The sequence below is a fragment of the Perognathus longimembris genome, chromosome 1 (assembly GCF_023159225.1).
Source record: "Perognathus longimembris pacificus isolate PPM17 chromosome 1, ASM2315922v1, whole genome shotgun sequence".
Taxonomy (NCBI): Eukaryota; Metazoa; Chordata; class Mammalia; order Rodentia; family Heteromyidae; genus Perognathus; species Perognathus longimembris.
This window is the reverse complement of record NC_063161.1, coordinates 43,220,203-43,239,082: the sequence shown is the minus strand read 5'-3', so window position 1 is coordinate 43,239,082 and position 18,880 is coordinate 43,220,203. Positions and strand designations below refer to the sequence as shown.

The following is an 18,880-nucleotide window of genomic DNA, read 5'->3' as shown; positions in this document are numbered from 1 at the left end:
GCCTGTGCGCCATTCCTAGCTCAGGACTCTCCTTCATTGCACAAAGGTCCTTGATTCTTTTTGCTCTCTTAGATTCTTCATAAATGCCTACTGTGTGCTTGGGCGTGTACTGGGCTCCTGTTGAGAGCTCAGGAAGAAAAGAACCCTCTGCTGGAATGTCATAAGTACCAGTAGTGACCACACATCCTGTATCTGTGAGAATTTCAAGACAAAAATAAATGAAAAGTCACTGATGATTAATCTTGGTTTTTAATCTGACTGGATTGAGAAGCACCTAGATTAGTAAAGACTCACCTCTGGGTGAGTCTGTGGGGATGTTTCCAGAAAGGCCTAACTAAAGGGAGAAGACCCTGTACTATCCCATAGTCTGGATGGGCCACATCTCTCATCCTCCCTCTCTTTGTCTGTCTGTCTGTCTCTTTCCCTCACTTCTGTCCTCTCCTTATTCCATCCCTTGCCCCCACCCCACTGCATTTCTGTCTCTTTGTCTTTCTCTCTCTCCCTGTCTCTCTGCTACCTGTTTCCTGGTCACCATTGTTACCTGGCCAACATTATGTGAGCTGGTCCCAGCACACCCTCCCCTCCATGACAGACTGAATCGCTGAAACCATAGTCCCAAATCCTTCCTCCCTTAAGCTGTTTTCTCGGGTATTTTGCCTAAGCAACAAGAAAGGCCTGCCTACCAAAATCACCACCCTTCTAAGAATTCTACAAAAACAACAGTTCCTGCCACACACACACACACTGCCATTACTCCCTGCTCCCTAGTGCTCTCTGTGGTGTATGTGATGACTTGGGAACCCCTGAGAGAAGGGATGTGTCTGACACATCCCTAAACCATCTCAGAGATGAAGGATGCATGGTATGATTCGAAGGGATAGAACCACCTCTCACCTGAGTTAGTCTCCAAAACTAGTTGTCCAAGAGAGCCATCCATCATTACCACCTCCCTTGCAGGTCCTTACAATACTGCAAAGACCCTGAGAGGAAATTTTCCCTCTTTGGCTCTATGAATCCAACAGGGCTCCTTCAGAGCAGGAGCAGCTTGATTCTGTTTCATTTTTCTGTTGCTTTGCAATCTGAATGTTGAGTTCTAGACCTGATATAGTAGTTTACAAGTGTGAGAGGGCACCAGGGCTGTGAAAATAAATAAATCTCTATTGCTGAACAGCAAAGTTACCCGCAGTGATTTGGGGGCAAACTTAACAAAGGTGGCTGGAGCAGTGTGCTGCATCCCTGAGCTACTTAAATTTCTTCTCTTGTTCTTTTCTTTATTCTTTGAATTAGCATTATTGCTGTTGATATGATTCATTATTATTTTAGCAAGTATGTGTACCTGTATACTATCTCCACTGTAAACAGTGTAAATACTTAGCCACAAGTTGAGACTAAGTACATATGAGAAGATCTATCTGAATTATGTGATGTGCATGTTGATCCATAAATATTCCTTAAATTGTACATTAATTGAACACTAGCTATATGCTATGTACCTCCATAATGGGCTGGAGGAATGAAGAGTCAGCTACAGAGGCTTCAAACACAGGAGGAGAAAAGTACAAATTAGAATATTTTCTAAGTGTGTTGACAGTTGAATACACAAGGCAAGGTGGGCCTGGACAGGGTATGGCAGGTGTAGAGATAACCCCTTAACCCTAGACATACATCGCAGGTCCTGACCAGGGTTATCCCAGTGAGTCTTCCCTGTAGCCCTTTATAATGTCAACATCCCCCCGCCCCCATGCATTCTGCATTTTGTCCTTCCTTGACTTATTTCTCTCTCCAGCCCTCACCCTCTGCATAAGACATCTCATATTTACGTTTTATGTTTGATTCATTTCTTCCATGAGACGGTCAACTGGATGAGGACAGAGATTTCTATTCACTGACTTGTCTTTTTTTTTTTTTTTAAATTTTTCCTCAGTTACAGTAAGAGAGAGCTTGACTGCCTTTCCACCACTATTGATCACTTAAAACACAGCCTGTCCCATAGTAGGTATTTAGTAAATTTTAGTTGAACAAATCATCACTACCATCATGCGCATATTCACTCAGGGCTTATCCATGTGTGGGTAGCTTTACTTGGGATCGCTTTCCAAATTCCCACAAGGACTCAGTGAGAGATAACTACCTCTGTTCTCACGTTAAAGTCAAGGAAACAGCCAAGCACTGCTAGCTTGTGCCTGTAACCTTAGCTATGCAAAAGGCTGAGATCTGAGGACTGTAGTTCAAACCCAACCTGGGCAGGAAAGTCCGAGGCTCTTATCTCCAATTAACCAGCAAAAAAACAAAAGTTGAACTATGGTTTGAGTGGGAGACTACCAACTTCGAGCAAAAAAGCTAAAAGAGAGTGCCCAGGCCTTGAGTTCAAACCTCAGTACCAACGCTAAAATAATAATAATAATAATAATAATAATAATAAAGCTGAAGAAACAGACACAAATAGACCCAATAACTTGGTCCTGGTCACAACCTCAGCAAAAGGTGAAGACTGTCATTAATCCTGGGGCCACTTAACTTAAATCTTGCTCTATTTCTTTTTCTTTTGGCGCTGAAACGTGAGGTTTCATGCATGCTAGGCACATATTCTACCACCAAGTTCCACCCTAGCCTTATGCTCTTCCTCACTGTTCTACCAGATCCCTGTAGAACCGACATGACCGATTATGCAAAACTGCTGCCACCACTCCTGGACTCCTGAAGTATCTGCCCCTCTCTGGTCACCCTCCAGACACCTCCAGGCCATTCTAAAACCACAGGGACACTTTCAAAATCCAAATATGATCGTCTCACTCTGTTCTACACCTCTGCAATGGCTTTCTACTGTTAGAAAACAGTTTGGAGTGCTACCAGCAAACATAATCATTATTTGTAACAACTATCTGAACAATGTCATCTCTGGAAAAATGAAAAACTTTAAAAAAATAACATAGTAGTCTTTGGGAAGAAATGCTCTTCCTTTAAGGGAAAAAAAAAGTATCAAAATGGATACTTCCAAGCTCCACCCAATGCATTGAGAGTCTCTAGGGATGAGGTCATAAAATCCATACCTTTAAGAACCATTTCCAGGTGCAGCCAGACATGATGGCTCACATACGTCATTTCAGTGACATGGGAAATGTGAATGGAGGATTGTGGTCCAATCTAGCCTGGGTATAAATCCGAAAACCTAGTTGAATAAGAAAGTGAAAGAAAGAGGAGGGGAGGGAGGGAAGAAGGGGAGGAAGGAGGGAGGGAGAGAAGGAAGGAAGAAAGGGAGGAAGGGAAGAGGGAGGAAGGGAGAAAGAAAGAAAAGGGCTAGGGGTGTGACTCAGGCGATGGAGCACCTGCTTAGTAAGTATAAGGTCCTGAATTCAAACTTCAATACTTCAACAGAAACAAAAAGCAAAAAATAACTGACCTAATGCTTTGCAATTCCAGAACACCACAAAAATGTCTGCAAATTGAGAAGTATTATAATAAATTGAGCATCAAGGCTAAGACCCAACCAGTGTTATGTAATCATGTGATCACCAAGGCCTCATTTGTTCAGTGACAGCATTATGTAAGTTACAGATTCAAACGTCCCTAACCCAGGTCACAGGTTTCAAATGTGACTGGTGCTTGAGCAAATCCTGCTATAATACCAGTGCAAACTACCACACAAATAAAATAACCTCTGCCAGATTAAGAAGATTTCTGTAAGATATGCTCACTCCAAAGACCATTCCATTTCTTTCTCTAAAAATAATATCATGCTGTAACAGCTACGAAATTGTGAGAGGAAAAAAAATATAAAATGACACACTAGAGCCACGTGTGATTTCTGGATCCCTCTGTCTGGGATTCAGTTGAAAGGAGGGCTCTTCAGGTCTATTACATTCAAAACGATCCCATAAAATGTTAGAAATGAGCTCTGTTAATACTGATATTTCCAGGGGTATGCAATCTGCATATTTGGAATTTTCCCAGGCTTTAAAACCAATCCTTAACTTATTTCATCTCTAGATACGGGGCACCATTTAACCTGATGTTAGCTCTTGTGTCATACACCCAGTTAACAGAAAAGGAAGATCTTACACCATCATTTCTGTATCTGCTTGCTCCAGTTGGGAGCTGCTCTCCCCCCTATACCCTCCATAATGCACATACAAGACAGGCCAGATATTAAATATTATGCATAAGCCTCCAACTGGAGATGTGTGCAGTGGCTCATGCCTGTTATCCCAGCTACTTAGAAGGCGGATAACAGGAGGATCGTAGATAAAGACCAACTCAAGCAAAAAGTTGGTGTGACCTCATCTCAACAAAAATTCAGACATGGTGTCCTCTACACGTAGGAAGTCTAGGGCCGGGCCTGGGCAACACTCAAGATCCTACTGGAAAAACAAGTAAAACAAAAAAGGGCTGAGGACCTGACATGGGTGAAAGGATGCCTACCATGCAAGCAGGAGACCCTGTGTTCAATCCTTAGTATTAAAAAAAAAAGAAGGAAAATAAACCCTCTGGCCAACTTTCTTCTTCCTTTAAGCCTTCCTCTTCCTTTTTGCAAGTTTTCAAATTATTCAACTTGTGTCAATAACCCAGAAAAATAATTGACTGTGCAAAACGTAAAGAAAAAATGTTTTTCAACTTGATAATATAGAGATCAAACTATTGGGAAAATTCAAGATTTAATTATACAATAAATTTCTTTTTTTTAACTATAGACTCACTTTATTTTTATTTATTTATTTATTTATTTATTTATTTTTGTGCCAGTCCTGAGCCTTAGACTCAGGGCCTGGGCACTGTCCCTGGCTTCTTTTTGCTCAAGGCTAGCACTCTGCCACTTGAGCCACAGCGCCACCTCTGGCCATATATGTGGTATATATGTGGTGCTGGGGAATTGAACCCAGGGCTTCATGTATAGGAGGCAAACTCTCTTGCCACTAGGTCATATTCCCAGCCCCGCATACAATATATTTCTAATCTGAATCATGCCATGTAGTTCAACAGACTTTAAAAAAATTACAACCTCAGAAATCTTTGTAAGTACTCATATTTGGCTCTGTTTCTTCTCAACAGCTTCGATATGAAAGAAACGAAAGGGTCTGTGATGATACCTTGTAATACTCAAAAGTGCCTGCATTTTGGGAAAAACCAAATTTCCAGAAGGAAACAGAGGAAGGTGCAGGTGACAAGGTATTTCACAGGTATAGAAACAATTTCCCCACTCCTTACTGCACACACACATCGCATCAGTGGCTCTGCACCAAGGTTATGAAATCTAGGCCGGGTCTGCCATTACACAGGCTGACAAAGCAGCCACTGGCGTCAACACCACATGAGACAAAGGAGAAGAAAGGGGCATTCCTGAGGATGACTTGACATACAGCACGCCCTATGGCAACTCATGCATGAAGACAACTACACAGAAGCGCCCATATCTGAAGGGAATTCAACTAAGGTTTCTAGTCATCCTAGCTTTCTGGTAGCAAGTGACAGCTTTACCGGACACCATCACTATTATTTTCTTATTCTTTATGGTCTGTTTTTTGTTTCCAAGAGAACGTTCTCACTGACTCCCAGTTTCTCATGCTAGTTAGCTAGCACTAAGTCAAAGTTTAGACTTTTCCCCCCATCCCAGACCCTCGATTGTCGACCCCTTAGCCATCACTTATACCAGGACTCTTGAAATCTCGAGCACGCTGACAGATATGGCAAAACACAGCACAAGGACGGCAGAGCAAAGGTGACCTCTAAAAGGCTCCATTGGTCAAACAAGAAGAACTATATAGGATGTTATAAACAACTCAAACCAGTACTCTCCATTTAGACTTGAATATTTTAAGCAATGGGTATCAATGCAATTGTGAAGTATTTTCTAAGCTCAATGTTTATGTGTCAAATTCAAACTGATTTTTCTTTCATTCCTTTCTGTTTCTGATCTTTTTTTTGGGGGGGAGGCAGAAACCACACCAGGATCAAATGTCACTTGGTTCTTATTAAAACAGAAGAAAGCAGACACAGCGGCTGCACTGTGACTTGGCTGACCTGAGCCCTCAGTAAAAACAAACCCCTATAAATCACCAGATGTGAGCAATTGGGTAGTGATCACTTTAATTAATTGAAAAGCTTTCCTGAAATTTACTGTATAATTTCAACCCGTCCAACAACACCTTTACTAGAAGCAAGAAACAATGGTGGTTCTTTTTCATAAGTGTTTGTGGGAGGAACATGTTTTTTTAACTTCAGAGATTTAATTTTTTAATTATTTAAGATGGGGAAATTGCTTAATTCTAGAAATTAAGTGAGAAGCTATCTTAAATGCTATCTTTAAATGCTGCAAAATCAAAACTATTCCCAAAGCTAGCTTAATACATGAATGTAAACCTGTTATCTACCCTAAAAACATTTAACGTGATTTTAATTGCATTTGAAAATTCCTATTTGCAAAATAGCATGCAGTGGTTTTCCTGACTTTCAATCACATATTTAATTTTATCTGCCTGAGTTGATACTCTAAATTATGGTTTCTGAAGCCCGATTTCCACTGTAGGTGTCTGTCCTCAGAAAAATAAAGAGTGATAAACAGGGTGAAGGTAGCTCATGCTTGTAATCCTAGCTGCTCAGGAGACTGAGATTTGAGGGTCCTAGTTTGAAACTAGCCTGAGCAATTAAGTCTATGAAATTCTCATCTCCAACGAATCACCAAAGGGCTTGGAGCAGAGCTGTGGCTCAATAGTAGAGCTCTAGCCCTGAGCAGAAAAAGCCACGGGACTATATAGGTCCTGAGTTCAAGTCCTAGTACTGGCATTAAAAAAGAAGATAAATAAAGCTATATAATTAATATGTGATCCATAGACCTCCCCACAGAATTCAACAGACATCTCTATGGGGTAAAAGAGTCTCGATGGAATCTTGGACAGGAGTTCCAGTTAGGACAGCAAAGTGTATTAAGTGTGTTATTTTTAGGAAGCCTGGGGACTGGCAATAAGGTTCAATGGAAAAGCACCTGCCAATCCCTGACCTAAGAGAAACAAAACATGGTATACATACATACATTTGAACTTTTAAGAATGGCAGTACAGGCTGGAAAACCAGTGAACCAATTCAAAAAGCCCTTCTAAACTAGATTCCAGAGGGCGTGTTCAAAGTTTGCTTGTTAGATCCAAATGGAACACCTACTAGCCTAGACTCCCGAAAATGTACATAGAAAATGCTGCTGATATTTACTTACAAGGAAAGAAATGTAATATTTGCTGAGACTGGCCCCAGATCTGGAATGGTTTCCAGTTCATTGTTGTTTAATTTCCTACAAATACAAAAGTAAAAAAAAAAAAAAGATGTTAATTAGGTAGTCTGTCACTCACAGAGGTGAGAACTTTATAAATTATTATTCAAGGACATCTCCCAAGTGCAAAGCTTTATATATTCATATAGTGAAAAGTAAAGACAGTAAGTAGGACTTACAATTCTTGAAGGCTTTGCAGGTGGCTCATGGAACTTGCCTTGATGAATGATAATCTGTTGTGACTTAGGTCCCTGGAAAGAAAGAAGAAGAAAATGATAAATAGCTTCTACACACTAATAGTGCTTCATGATATGCAAAAACAAATGGGCTAATGAAATAGCTCAATCCACACGAGTGACAACCAAAGAAATAATTGATCTATTCTGTCCACAAACTAGATGGAAACCAAAATGCCAAACTCTAAACTCGGAGGACAAAATTAGTTTAACAGGCTGGCAGATGGAAATACTTTAAGCCCACAAACATTTTAAGAGATGGTTTTTGGCACATGGTGAACAGGTCTTTTGTGAACAGCTAGTTTTGCTTTACCCTCCCATCTCCCCACTCTCAACTTGATACAATGACATCATGGCCCATGAAACATGGCTAATTAGGCAGGTCGCTGAAAAGACAGTCTCTACAGAAAGGTTTTTAATCACAAAAGTCAGCACCAATGTCCTTTCTGCAGTCAAAGAGAACAGAAATAACTTGTTATGCATATTGCTTGAAGTATGGTGCCTGTTTGTGTGTGCACACGTGTGTGTTCCAAGTCTATGCATCTGTGTGTATGCATGTTCAAACAACTGCCTGAACCCTCGGCTTTGATTCCCCAAATTTCCACACGAAGTAATTTGACACATAATTTAAACCACACCAACCACCTAAAAACGCTACTCAGATTGTCCAGGCCCCTATGAACAGATTTCAATTACTACAATAAATGGGCTGCTTACTCAAAGATTCAATCACATATAGTAACAACCTCCACAGAACACAAACAGGAATAAAAACAACAAACTCCTACCCATATAATGCTCCAGATGAGGGAATGACCTCAGCATTTAGATTAAAAAAAATTAGGCAACTACATTTGGCTGTATTGCTTCATACATGTATACGTGCTTTCAGGTGGTGCCAGAAAATGCAAAAGCTGAGGGGCTCCTAGAAACAAGGCTAATGGACAACAATGGCTTATAGCTCCCTTCTAACCCTTCCTTGCGTAATTCTTTTGGTGTTTAAAATGAAGGTTTGAAAAGAACTCAAGTTTTAGATAACGAAAAGTGACTAAAGCAAAACATGAATTCTGTCCCATGCTCAAGTTGGCTTTTCCCACATATGCAAACAGACACGGACAGAATTGCACACAAGGAGGTACGAGGTTGTCCCATTCTCAGTGAACGAGTAGATCCTTTGGGTCTTTTTTGAATTTTGATTTCAAGAGTACACCTGGCTTTCTGTATTTCACCCTTAAGCTAAATTTTTTTTTAATCTGCAATAGTTTTATTTGAAATATGTTTGTCTAAAAAGACCTACCAGATAGTAACACACATGAGCAGATTTGTTCTGGTAGAGTTATAACATGAAAAAAAAAATCTGGCACAGTCTTGAAACTATAAAAGTCTTGCAATTACAAGCACCGTGGTGCATGCTTACCACGCTGGCTGGAGCCAGACACTTTCCCTCACCGTCCGCTCAAATCCATCTGGAGTTCATCAAGGAAACCCTGAGCCCAACAACTCACGTTAGTTAGGATTCCAACAAACCTGTATGCCTTGAGTACCCCCAGACAGTCACAGATTTCCTATATGGCTTCAGAGACAACCAAGAGTAAGACTCCTTGGCAGGGAAGTTTAACTGAAACCCACACAGGGCCTCATCTGGACCCACTTGACTCCAATACACTATACCAGGCTCCCTCATTGTTCCTACTTTCCAAAGCAAAGGGGAACCAATCTGGCATTTTCATGTATTACAGGTGATTTTTCTTTTACATTAACACACACACACACACACACACACACACACACACACACACACTCTTCACTCCATTGTAAGGATTATTTCACATTTCATAGGGCAATCTTGTGAGAAAATGGGATTCAGTGTTTAACTTTGTTGCATCATCGGTGATAAAATGAAATCCTCCAGCAAAAGACCATTAAAAGAAGAAACGCCCTTGAAAGACAGGAGCACAAGCAGGGAGCACTCAGGTCTGCTCCAGAAACAGGATTGGTAACTTGAGCTATTTCACTAATAAAACAGTGCACTAGTAAAACCATATTATATGTGGGAGAAGAAAAAGAAATCACCCTCCAGTGACTTTTACTGTGAAATACTTAAAGCCATGAAACTTGCAATGTAGCTAAATTTAGATTTTAATATAATTTACAATTCAAAAATAATTACTTTCCAGTTACAGGATGTCACGTTTTCCCAAATCTTCCTCACATGCATTTCATTTATGTCTAGATCGTTAAAGAGAGATTTAAGATATATAATGCCTATGTTTTCTTAAACAGAAAGCATTCAACAGGGTGCACAGTTTGTTCATTTTTTTTCTAAGAATTTTGCGAATGGACATCTTCCCCCAGGAAACTTTTTTTTAAGAGTTGTGGTGTGAAAGATAGGTATAAGGATGCATCTAGAAACGCAGCCTAAACTTGCTCTCCATATTCTAGGAAAGTCTCTCTCCCTGAACTCCTATCCACACAACGAAGGTATATAAAAACAATTCATTGAAAGCATTTGATTCCAACTATCCTTTTCTTCCTTTGAGCATCTGGAAATCTGACGTTCAAGTCAAAATTTTTAATGCAAATACAGCACAACTTCTTAATCAGTCCTACTGGGGCTTGGGGAGCTGCTAATTCAGCAGAAATCTGGAAAGCAAGTTGAACAACAACAACAAAAAAGCCAGGCTGGCTCAGTTTTAAGACACTGATCCAAAGTGACTCATAAATCAGCCTGCTATGTTCGAGTCTTCGTCTGGAAAATACAGGAAAACAGCTGTGAAAACCATAAGAACTAATATACACACACCCCAAACCACCCCCAATTCTGGTACAGGGCAGAAGATTTATAACAGGCCAACACTAAAGTCAACACCAGCACATACTACCTTTCAGACTTGTGCCTAAGCCCTGTTGAGAGCTCATACACTGCTATGTGATAAGATAAATAATCATGAGGTTCAAGAGAGAACCTCCTAATACTCGAGGCTCTCACTGGCCATCAAACTTTCCTCTTTGGGCTAAAATATTCTAAGACCTACTGCTTTTGAGGGTCTGCTTTTAAGAGTTCTGTAAGCACAAGATCCAAAACCAAGACTCATAAGTTACTATTTTAACCATCACTTGCATTAAAGTATTACAAGTGACTTTCTGAAAGAAATGAGTACAGTAGTACTGCTTTACAGCTCACACTATTTAACTTTACATGAATGAGGCTCCTAGACTATTAAGTCACAACTGGATAACAGTGGGAAAAATACACACACACACACACACACACACACACACACACAGTTTTCACTCTGCAAATACAACAAAAGTAATTTCACAATTCTGAATTCTGATTTCATATACTAGATTCCAGGACAATCTTTTCTTCTTTCTCTTCCATAAGGAAAGGTAAGAAATGGAGAAGGACAATATACAGCTTTCTCCTTCTCTTTCCTGACCTTGTCTTAATTTTTTTTTCTAATTCTGTAAAATTTAAGTAGTGGCTTCTTGAAGCCTCCCCATCCCCATTCCAATATATCAAATATCAAAACATAAAACTGCATTACACATAATTTGTTCCCCTCCTTTCAAAGATAGAGAAGAGACCTCTCAGAGCCCAGGCCTAAACAAAAGAAACATTTACCATAAAGAAGTTAGGCCACATGGTTTGGTGACACCTACAAAGAGGGTTAGAAGTCAGTCACTGAAGTAGCAACAGAAAGAAGGGGCTGTGCTCAGAGTGATCCCAGCAGGGTTTCTGACAGCAGACAGAGTGCTTATTTATACAAGTGGAACTTATTTTCACATACATTTAAGGAATGTGGACTTGTATTGAGACAATTTACTGCTGGCGGAAATGTAATTAAAGACTGTGCTAACCAAATAAACTGTAATTTGTTTTTAGTGTGCCACCAAATTATCTGCAAAACAAAATCCTAATTAGGTCAGCTACTTTTTAAGACAATGTTTAAATAGGTATGGAATCCCTTTGGGTTCAACTCAACTTCTAATCAAGAGCAGCAAGGTTATGTGTTGGGTTTTTTTTTTTTCAGACAGTTAAATTGAATATATATCTATGGACTGCACACTGGCAGGATTCCAATGGCCCCTTGTCATTGAGAAACTATTGAATCAAGTTAGATTAGGTGAATATTCTAAGTCTTTCTAAAACACTCTCCAGGACGCCCTAGTCTACTTTTTCTTTCTCACTGTCTATTATTCCTAGGTGTTCACCTCCAGTCATTCAAATGTTCAATTCCAGATGTTAACAATAGAGCCATTCAAGTCTCATGAATGCAACAGCAGGACCTCCACAAGAGGCAATTGAATGGAATTAGCCACAACTAATTGAAAGTCTTCCTGCTTTAGGTTTTAAAGCCCTTATCTCCTTCTTCACTTGTAATAATAATAATAATAATAATAATGAAAAGAAAACTACTAAATAAGACCTGCCACGCTCAGCGATTTAAATAAGTACCAGCCATTTCTCTTCGGTTCTGCTTCTTTATTAAACAAGTTTATTAACGCACACACACAAGGCTAACGGATGGCCAGCCATTCTACAATTCGCAAATAAATGGACTGAGATCCGCAGGATGACTTAAAAACACAACCCACTGATGGATCTATCTGACCAAAACTTCAGCCGCATATTGTTATGTTCTTAGAGTAGTCCACTAAGATTGTTTTAAGAACTGGGGATTCCCTTTGCAATTCCGCTAGGCCCGAATCTACAAGTTTTTATGTAGGAATTGAGGTTTGATTTCCTTGAAATCAAAGTTGTATCTCTTTTAGAAAAAGATACAAGTTGTATCTTCTGCTTTTTTTGGTTTATATCTTACTGTTTTCCTTTAGTTTTAACAATAGTAAGGGTTAGGAGAGGCTATAGAGAGTTGACATTTGGTAAAGACACGCCGTTGGCAAATCAATGACACGTTTCTCCCTCGTTTCTTCGGTGACCTTGGCAGTGTTATCAGACTTCACCGATAAAATTAAAAAAAAAACAACAAACAAAAACAAAACTTGTGTAACAGCAATAGAACGCGCTCACCTCCCCCCACCCCTCGTCCCCCAAATCGTCCGGCTTGCTGAGAAGCTAAGCTACACCAATTACGTTCTCCTAGGGGGGTTAAAAAAAACCTCCAGCTCCATGGGCTCCACAATCTACTCTTTAATCTCCCCACACCCAACTTCACTCGGGAAGCAGGACGGGTGACAATGTGCCCAAACCTCTACAGTCGACTAAGGTGGCACGACGCCTCCAGAAGAGCAGGAAAGTGAAGGGCCGTGCGGAGAGGGCTTCCCACGTACAAGGTGAGCATGCAAGTACTGACTGGTAAACGGTCCAAGAGCCCGATCAACTCAGAAACGAAGCCTGGGTCAAGTGAGAATCCAGAGAAGAAACTGCAAACTCAGGTCGCCCGCAGGTTACCCTCTGTCTGTCCTGCCTGGGCCTTAGAAGAAGCGCGCCGAGGAGCGGAACCCTTGGCAATTGCCGTGTCCCCTCCTTCCGTCCATTCGCAGCCAGGTGAGGCATGCCAAGCGCCCACCTGTGCAAGAAGCAGCGGGAAGACTGTACACACACACACACACACACACACTCACACACACACGCCAGTCCTTTTCCACTCCTACTGGGAGCTGATCGCGGCCTGGAGCACGGAAGAGCTGCGCTCTAAGTAGGAGCTGCACGCCGCGCCCACACAGCGAGCAGGCCCTTGCCGGCTCAGATTTTTTTCCCCCCCGAAATCCTAAGAGGTCCCATACCACTTAGCCTGCCAGGAGTATACTTACAGCCGAGAGATCCAGTCTGGTAGAGGCTCGGGAAGGTGCGTGAGCCGCTGGCGACTGCAGTCCAGCAGATCCCCGAGGCAGCGGCAGGGAGCTGGGCAGGGGCGTTCGGAGGACACCCCTTCCGAGAGTTGATCCGGTGCCCCGCGGCCGCCCCGGCGGCTGCCCGCTGCCAGGCCCGCGCGCCCCAACACCGCGCACAACAGCAGCCCCAGAGCCGCCGCGGGCGCACGTAGCCTCGGCGTGCGCATCGCGGTCCCCGCGGCCTCCCGGTCGGTCGGTCGCTCGCTCTCTCTGCCTGGCGCTCCGCCACCCGCGCGCACTGGGGCTGGGCACAAACTTTCCTGTCGATGATGATCCCGGCCGCGTGCTCTCTCTCTCGAGCTCTCGGGTGAAAGTCCTTTTAAGGGTCAGCAGCGAAACCCTTTCATAGCCTTCCTCCCTCGAAGAGCAGAATCGCAGCCCAAAAAGAACGGCCGACTTGCGGCCCGAGCAACGTCCCGAAAGCTTGCCAGCGAAGAAAACTTTTTCGCCTGGGTCCCGGGGGCTGTGCGCAAAGTCCGCGCGCGGTGGAACAGCGAGGCGGGGCGGGGACAGCGAGGCGGGGCGGAGCGGGTGGAGAGGGCGGGGAGGGCTCGCTCCCATTGGCCCACCAGGCTCCCCCTAAATCCACTCCGCGACCACGTGACAATAACAAGGCTCCAGACCCCCCTCCTCCTACCCCCGCCCCCATTCCCTGGCAGGCGCGCGGGAGAAAGTGGGAGCTGAGATTGTAGGAAATTCAGAGTTAACATTTTCCAGCCTCTCTAGCCAGAAGTCTCCACTGCGTCCTGGGAACCGTATATCAGTTGGAGTTGAAGGGCCGAAGGGAGTGAGCTAAGTCGTGAAGGTTTGAGCTCAGAACTTGGGGGTATTTAGGAGAGGGACTGAGGGGAATAAAGTAAAATTAGCTCTGTTATCAGGAAACCTTTCAATCCCAAGGGGCAGCAATGCATTTTCTTATCGGAACCGTCCGCACAGGAAACGACGATCTCCATGAAAATAGTTACTTTAAATTTAATACTCTCGTTAGTTTTCCCCTCTCTCCCTTATAAAGAAGCGCCCAAAATTAAAATGTCTAAAAGTCAGGGGTTTGGAAATGGAATGTGAAGTTACTAATCGTCTACCATACTCGGGTGTGGGGGGTAAGCAGGAAAAGGGGGGTAAAGGGCCTTCTACTAAGATTCTAGGCAACAGCCAGTAATTGTTATAAGTCAATCACAGTAATATTCACGAGGATCTTGGAGGGAAAACTTGTGATGTATACCTTAGTCTATCTGGTCTTTGAGTGATGGAGACTAGAAGTCCTTGCCTGTCTTTGGGAATGAGGTTGGGTTCAGGTTTCAGGACTTGCTACTGACTTCTGTCAGGGGGAGTACTAAGTGATTCCCCAATCATTTATCACTTAGTACTGAATCTATCTGAGTACCTGAATCACACAGGGTACTGAAACAAAAGGAGACCTCAGAGATCATCTGCCTAACCCCCTTTTCAAGGCAAAGTAATAGACCCTTGGGGGGTATGTAACTTTGGGGAAGGAGGGGGGAGATGGGAAGCAGATTGAGAAGCTTACTTGAAGCATCTACATTTATGGATTGTTTATTGGATGCTTTCTACCCAAGCCTGTCCCTGAGTTTCTGTAACTATTCATTATTAAGGAGTGTGATGGTTTGTGAAATTGAGACTTTAACCCAGACTCTAACACCCACTGATTTCATTGTAGCAAATTACTGGTAGAACATAACCAGTCACCAGGAAAAGAAAGAACTCACTTTGAAGTGGGCACACCCTGTTTTAGATAAGATAGCCCATCCTCTTTTTCAACTGCAGGTCACACCAACCAGCAGCCATGATTGGTTTTTCCCAAGAGGTAGATATGAGAAATATGTGTAGATAGGGTGTTTCAGTTTCAAATTACGATTTTGTCTGCTTAGGGGTGCAAAAGATATACTGGTCATGCTAACAATTTTCCAGCCTCAGTATCACCCATCTGTTTCATAAGGCAAACAAAGCTTAGTGTCTTGGAGGTTTTAAGAAGAAACATGGACTCTATGGCCTCTATGGCCTCCCTTATTGGGAATAATTAGTACAGGTTTAGGCAAGCCATAGCAGAGCATCACAAGGCCCAATAGCTATAACCTTAGGAACACATAAGATGATGCTAAGTGAAATGAACTCCATGTTATGGAAACAATTGATATATCACAGTTGTAACTACTTTCAACGTCCTATGTGTATGTGTAGTTTCTATTATTGATGATGTTCTTGTATCACCTTCCTATGGTTGTACCTACACTATCTCTGTAATCTTATCTGAGTATATTGGAAACCGTGTTTACTGGTATTGGAAGTAGGAAATTCAAAGGGAATACCAAATTTGAGAGACACAGGGTAAAAAAAAGAGAAATAACTACAAAAGCAATACTTGCAAAACTGTTTGGTGTAAGTGAACTGAACACCTGGGGGGGGAGGGAAAGGGGGGAGGGTGGGGGGCATGAGGGACAAGGCAACAAAGAGTACAAGAAATGTATCCAATGCCCAACGTATGATACTGTAACCTCTCTGTACATCAGTTTGATAATAAAAATTTGAGAAAATAAATAAATAAACAAAAAAAGTAAAAATAAATGGTTAAAAATAAGGTTCTTAACAATAAAAAAAAAAAAGAAGAAAGGTGCTTAGTACATCTCATTGTGTGTGAGAATGGTGACATGAAGATGGTGGCTTACTTCTGAGATATGTCACCCACAGGACAGAAATAACAAGAAATTTAGCCTGGGCATCATGGCTCAAGCCTGTAACCCTAGATACTTGGGAGCCAAAGACTAGGATATTTTGATTGCAGCCCAGCCTGTGCACCAATTGCTCACACCTGTTCTCTCAGGTACTTGACCACAATGATCAAATGTGGTACTGCCCACCTGTCATCCCCAGCAACACAGAAAGATACAGGCTAAGATATAAAGTGAGACCCTACCTTGAAGATAAGAGTATTGGAGGTGTGGATGAAATGGCAAACAGCTTGCGCATGTGCGCGCAGAGAGAGAGAGAGAGAGAGAGAGAGAGAGAGAGAGAGAGAGAGAGAGAGAGAGAGAGAGGATCAAGTCCAGTCTATTCCTTTTCCATTTTCCTAGCAGCCTGTGTCTCACCACCTCCTCCACCTGCATTTAGAAAGCCCTGCAGGAGCTAGAGCCTACATGCCTCTCTCCCCCTTCTCCTTAGACCTGCAAATCCACACGCAGTGGGCTCTTGCTTAGGTTTCTCTCTGGCATTCCAGTCCTTTCTCCACAAAGCATCTAAGTGATATCCACAAAGGCCAAATCTGAGCCCATGACTCAACTACCTAATTCCTTTCACAAGGAGCATTGTCCTTGGAGTAAAGTTCACATTGGTTAGAGTTATCTATACAGCTTTACTTTTTGTTTTGTTTTTGGCCTCTACTTATCCCTTCAACTCATTCTACTTCATCCTCTCCCTTTTACTCTAGGAACTATTTTCTGTTCCCTTTTTGAATCTCTGCTAGTCCCTTGCTGTCTTGATTGCTCTATCCCTCTTTTGCCTGATGGAGGTGAGTATTCTCCTTAGCGTCCACTCTTCCTTCAGCAAAGACTTACCAAAGCCTTGCCTAACTATCCTTCTAGTGAAAACCAGTATGCATTGGGTCCAGTTTCTCAGTCAGTTGGGAATGCAATAAAAAGTCTATCTAACTTCCAATTGCCCATTTCCTGGATTTACTGTCAAGCTCTGTTTTCTCTGTAAAATCTGGCACTGGGCACCTGGTAACAGTGGCTTATACCTGGAATCCCTGCTTCACAGGAGGCTGAGAGCTGAGGTTTGTTGTTGGAAGCCAGCCTGGGCAGGAAAGTCCATGGGTTCTTATCTCCAATGAGTTCACACAAAAAACTGGAAGTGGAGGTATGGCTCAGGTGGTAGAGCACCAACCTGGAACAAAGAGCCTCACGGCGATATACTCAAGCCCCAGTATTGGCACACGCATGTGCGTGTGTGCGCGCGCGCGCGCACACACACACACACACACACACACACACACACACACACAAAAGAGATGTCCTTAACCCTGCAGTCAACACAAAGAGGGACCTTCTACATGAAAATCCAGGCAACATTTTCACAGGATTTCTAAACCTTCATGAATGAAAAGACAGAGAGAAGTTGCACTGGGGTATGCCTCCATCTGAGGAACAATGACAGAAGACTGAGTATTTCTGAAGTCCCTTCCAGCTTTGCACTCATTCCTTCATAGCATGTACAAAATAAAATTGAAAGCTGAGTGCCAGAGGCAACAACCTGTGAAGGAAGAGAATTTCCATGCTTTATTTACTGTTTATTTTTTATCGTAAAGGTGATGTACAGGGGGGTTAAAGCTACATAAGTCAGATAATGAGTACATTTCTTTTTGAACACTTCAATGCTTTAAAATGATATTCCTGAGGTTCTCATGTTGCACACAGATCTCCATTGTGCTGAGAAGTGAGGAGGTCATTTAGGCTCTGCTCTGGAGAAGGAATTAATACCATCATCACAGGAGTGGGCTTGTCATCTGACAGTGGGTTTGTGATAACAGTGAGTTTGGCCTTGTTTTCCTCCTCTTTCACTTGTTCTTACCTTTCTGCCTTCTGCTTTTTGGTCATTCAATGTAAATGTCTTCAGCAGATATGAGCCCTGAGACTCCCCAGCCTCTAGAATTGTAAGAGATATACCTCTGCTCTTCATAAATTACTTGCCATCAGGTATTCTGTTACAGAAGCACAAAATGAACTAGAAAAAATATAAAATTCTGTTTCATTTCCCAAATTTCTATCATTAAGTGACTGTAGCCCAGAAACCATAGACTTGATGTGTCACCTATCCTCTTGACAATGTTATTTTTCTATCTGTGTGCCCACGTGCACACACACACACAGAGATTTCACAGGTACATACAAATGCACACATGCAGGAGTACATGTACACACATGTGCATATGCATACAGAGGATAGCATACACACATTTGTGCATGTACAGACACATGCACATGCACACAGATGAGCATGCACGCACACAGTAAAAAGGACAGTGATTAAGCCTCAATTTTTGCAGCTAATGTCTTATGAATAAGTATTTAGTGGGCGGTAGTCATGTTCATTTTTGAGGGGGATCATTCACATTTCATTTAAAGGCAGAGAGATTTAGATTTTTTTTTCCCCAACTGGGTTTACCCTGGCCAAGTTGGTAGGTGAAAACTGGCTTTCCATTGGAAATGACCTAAATCATCCCACCAGCTGTTCTCATCTACAAATTATTCCCCTTGAAGGGGCAGGACAAGCCCTATCCAGATTTATCAATACTGTCCCCTGCCCTTTGGTTGGTAGAGTCAGCCCCAGAGCTCTTTTCAGTTTTACCAGGCTTTTTTTTTTTTTAAACTGTTTCTGGCAAGTGTGAGACTTTCTTATCTTGAGTGCTGGCAAGGCCAATGACTCACAGATAAAAAGTAATAGAGGTGCTAAGCTGTCAGTTTTAACACGGAAGGAAGGGAATGAAAGCTCCACTCCTCAGACCTTGCTTTATCATCAC

The 18,880-nt window shown here is 42.3% G+C and overlaps 1 protein-coding gene across 1 annotated transcript in view; it reads right to left on the bottom strand.

Moving 5' to 3' along the window:
• The window catches only part of Lrig3 (leucine rich repeats and immunoglobulin like domains 3), a 53,936-nt gene extending 40,124 nt beyond the window's left edge, over positions 1–13,812 (bottom strand). Inside the window, exons 1-3 of the mRNA XM_048360632.1 lie at positions 13,270–13,812; positions 7,435–7,506; positions 7,202–7,276 (exon numbers count right to left, since the gene is read on the bottom strand). Coding sequence (XP_048216589.1) covers positions 7,202–7,276; positions 7,435–7,506; positions 13,270–13,517 — 395 coding nt within the window. The 5' untranslated portion in view covers positions 13,518–13,812. The remainder of the gene's footprint in view (positions 1–7,201; positions 7,277–7,434; positions 7,507–13,269) is intronic.
• Positions 13,813–18,880: the final 5,068 nt, after the last annotated feature.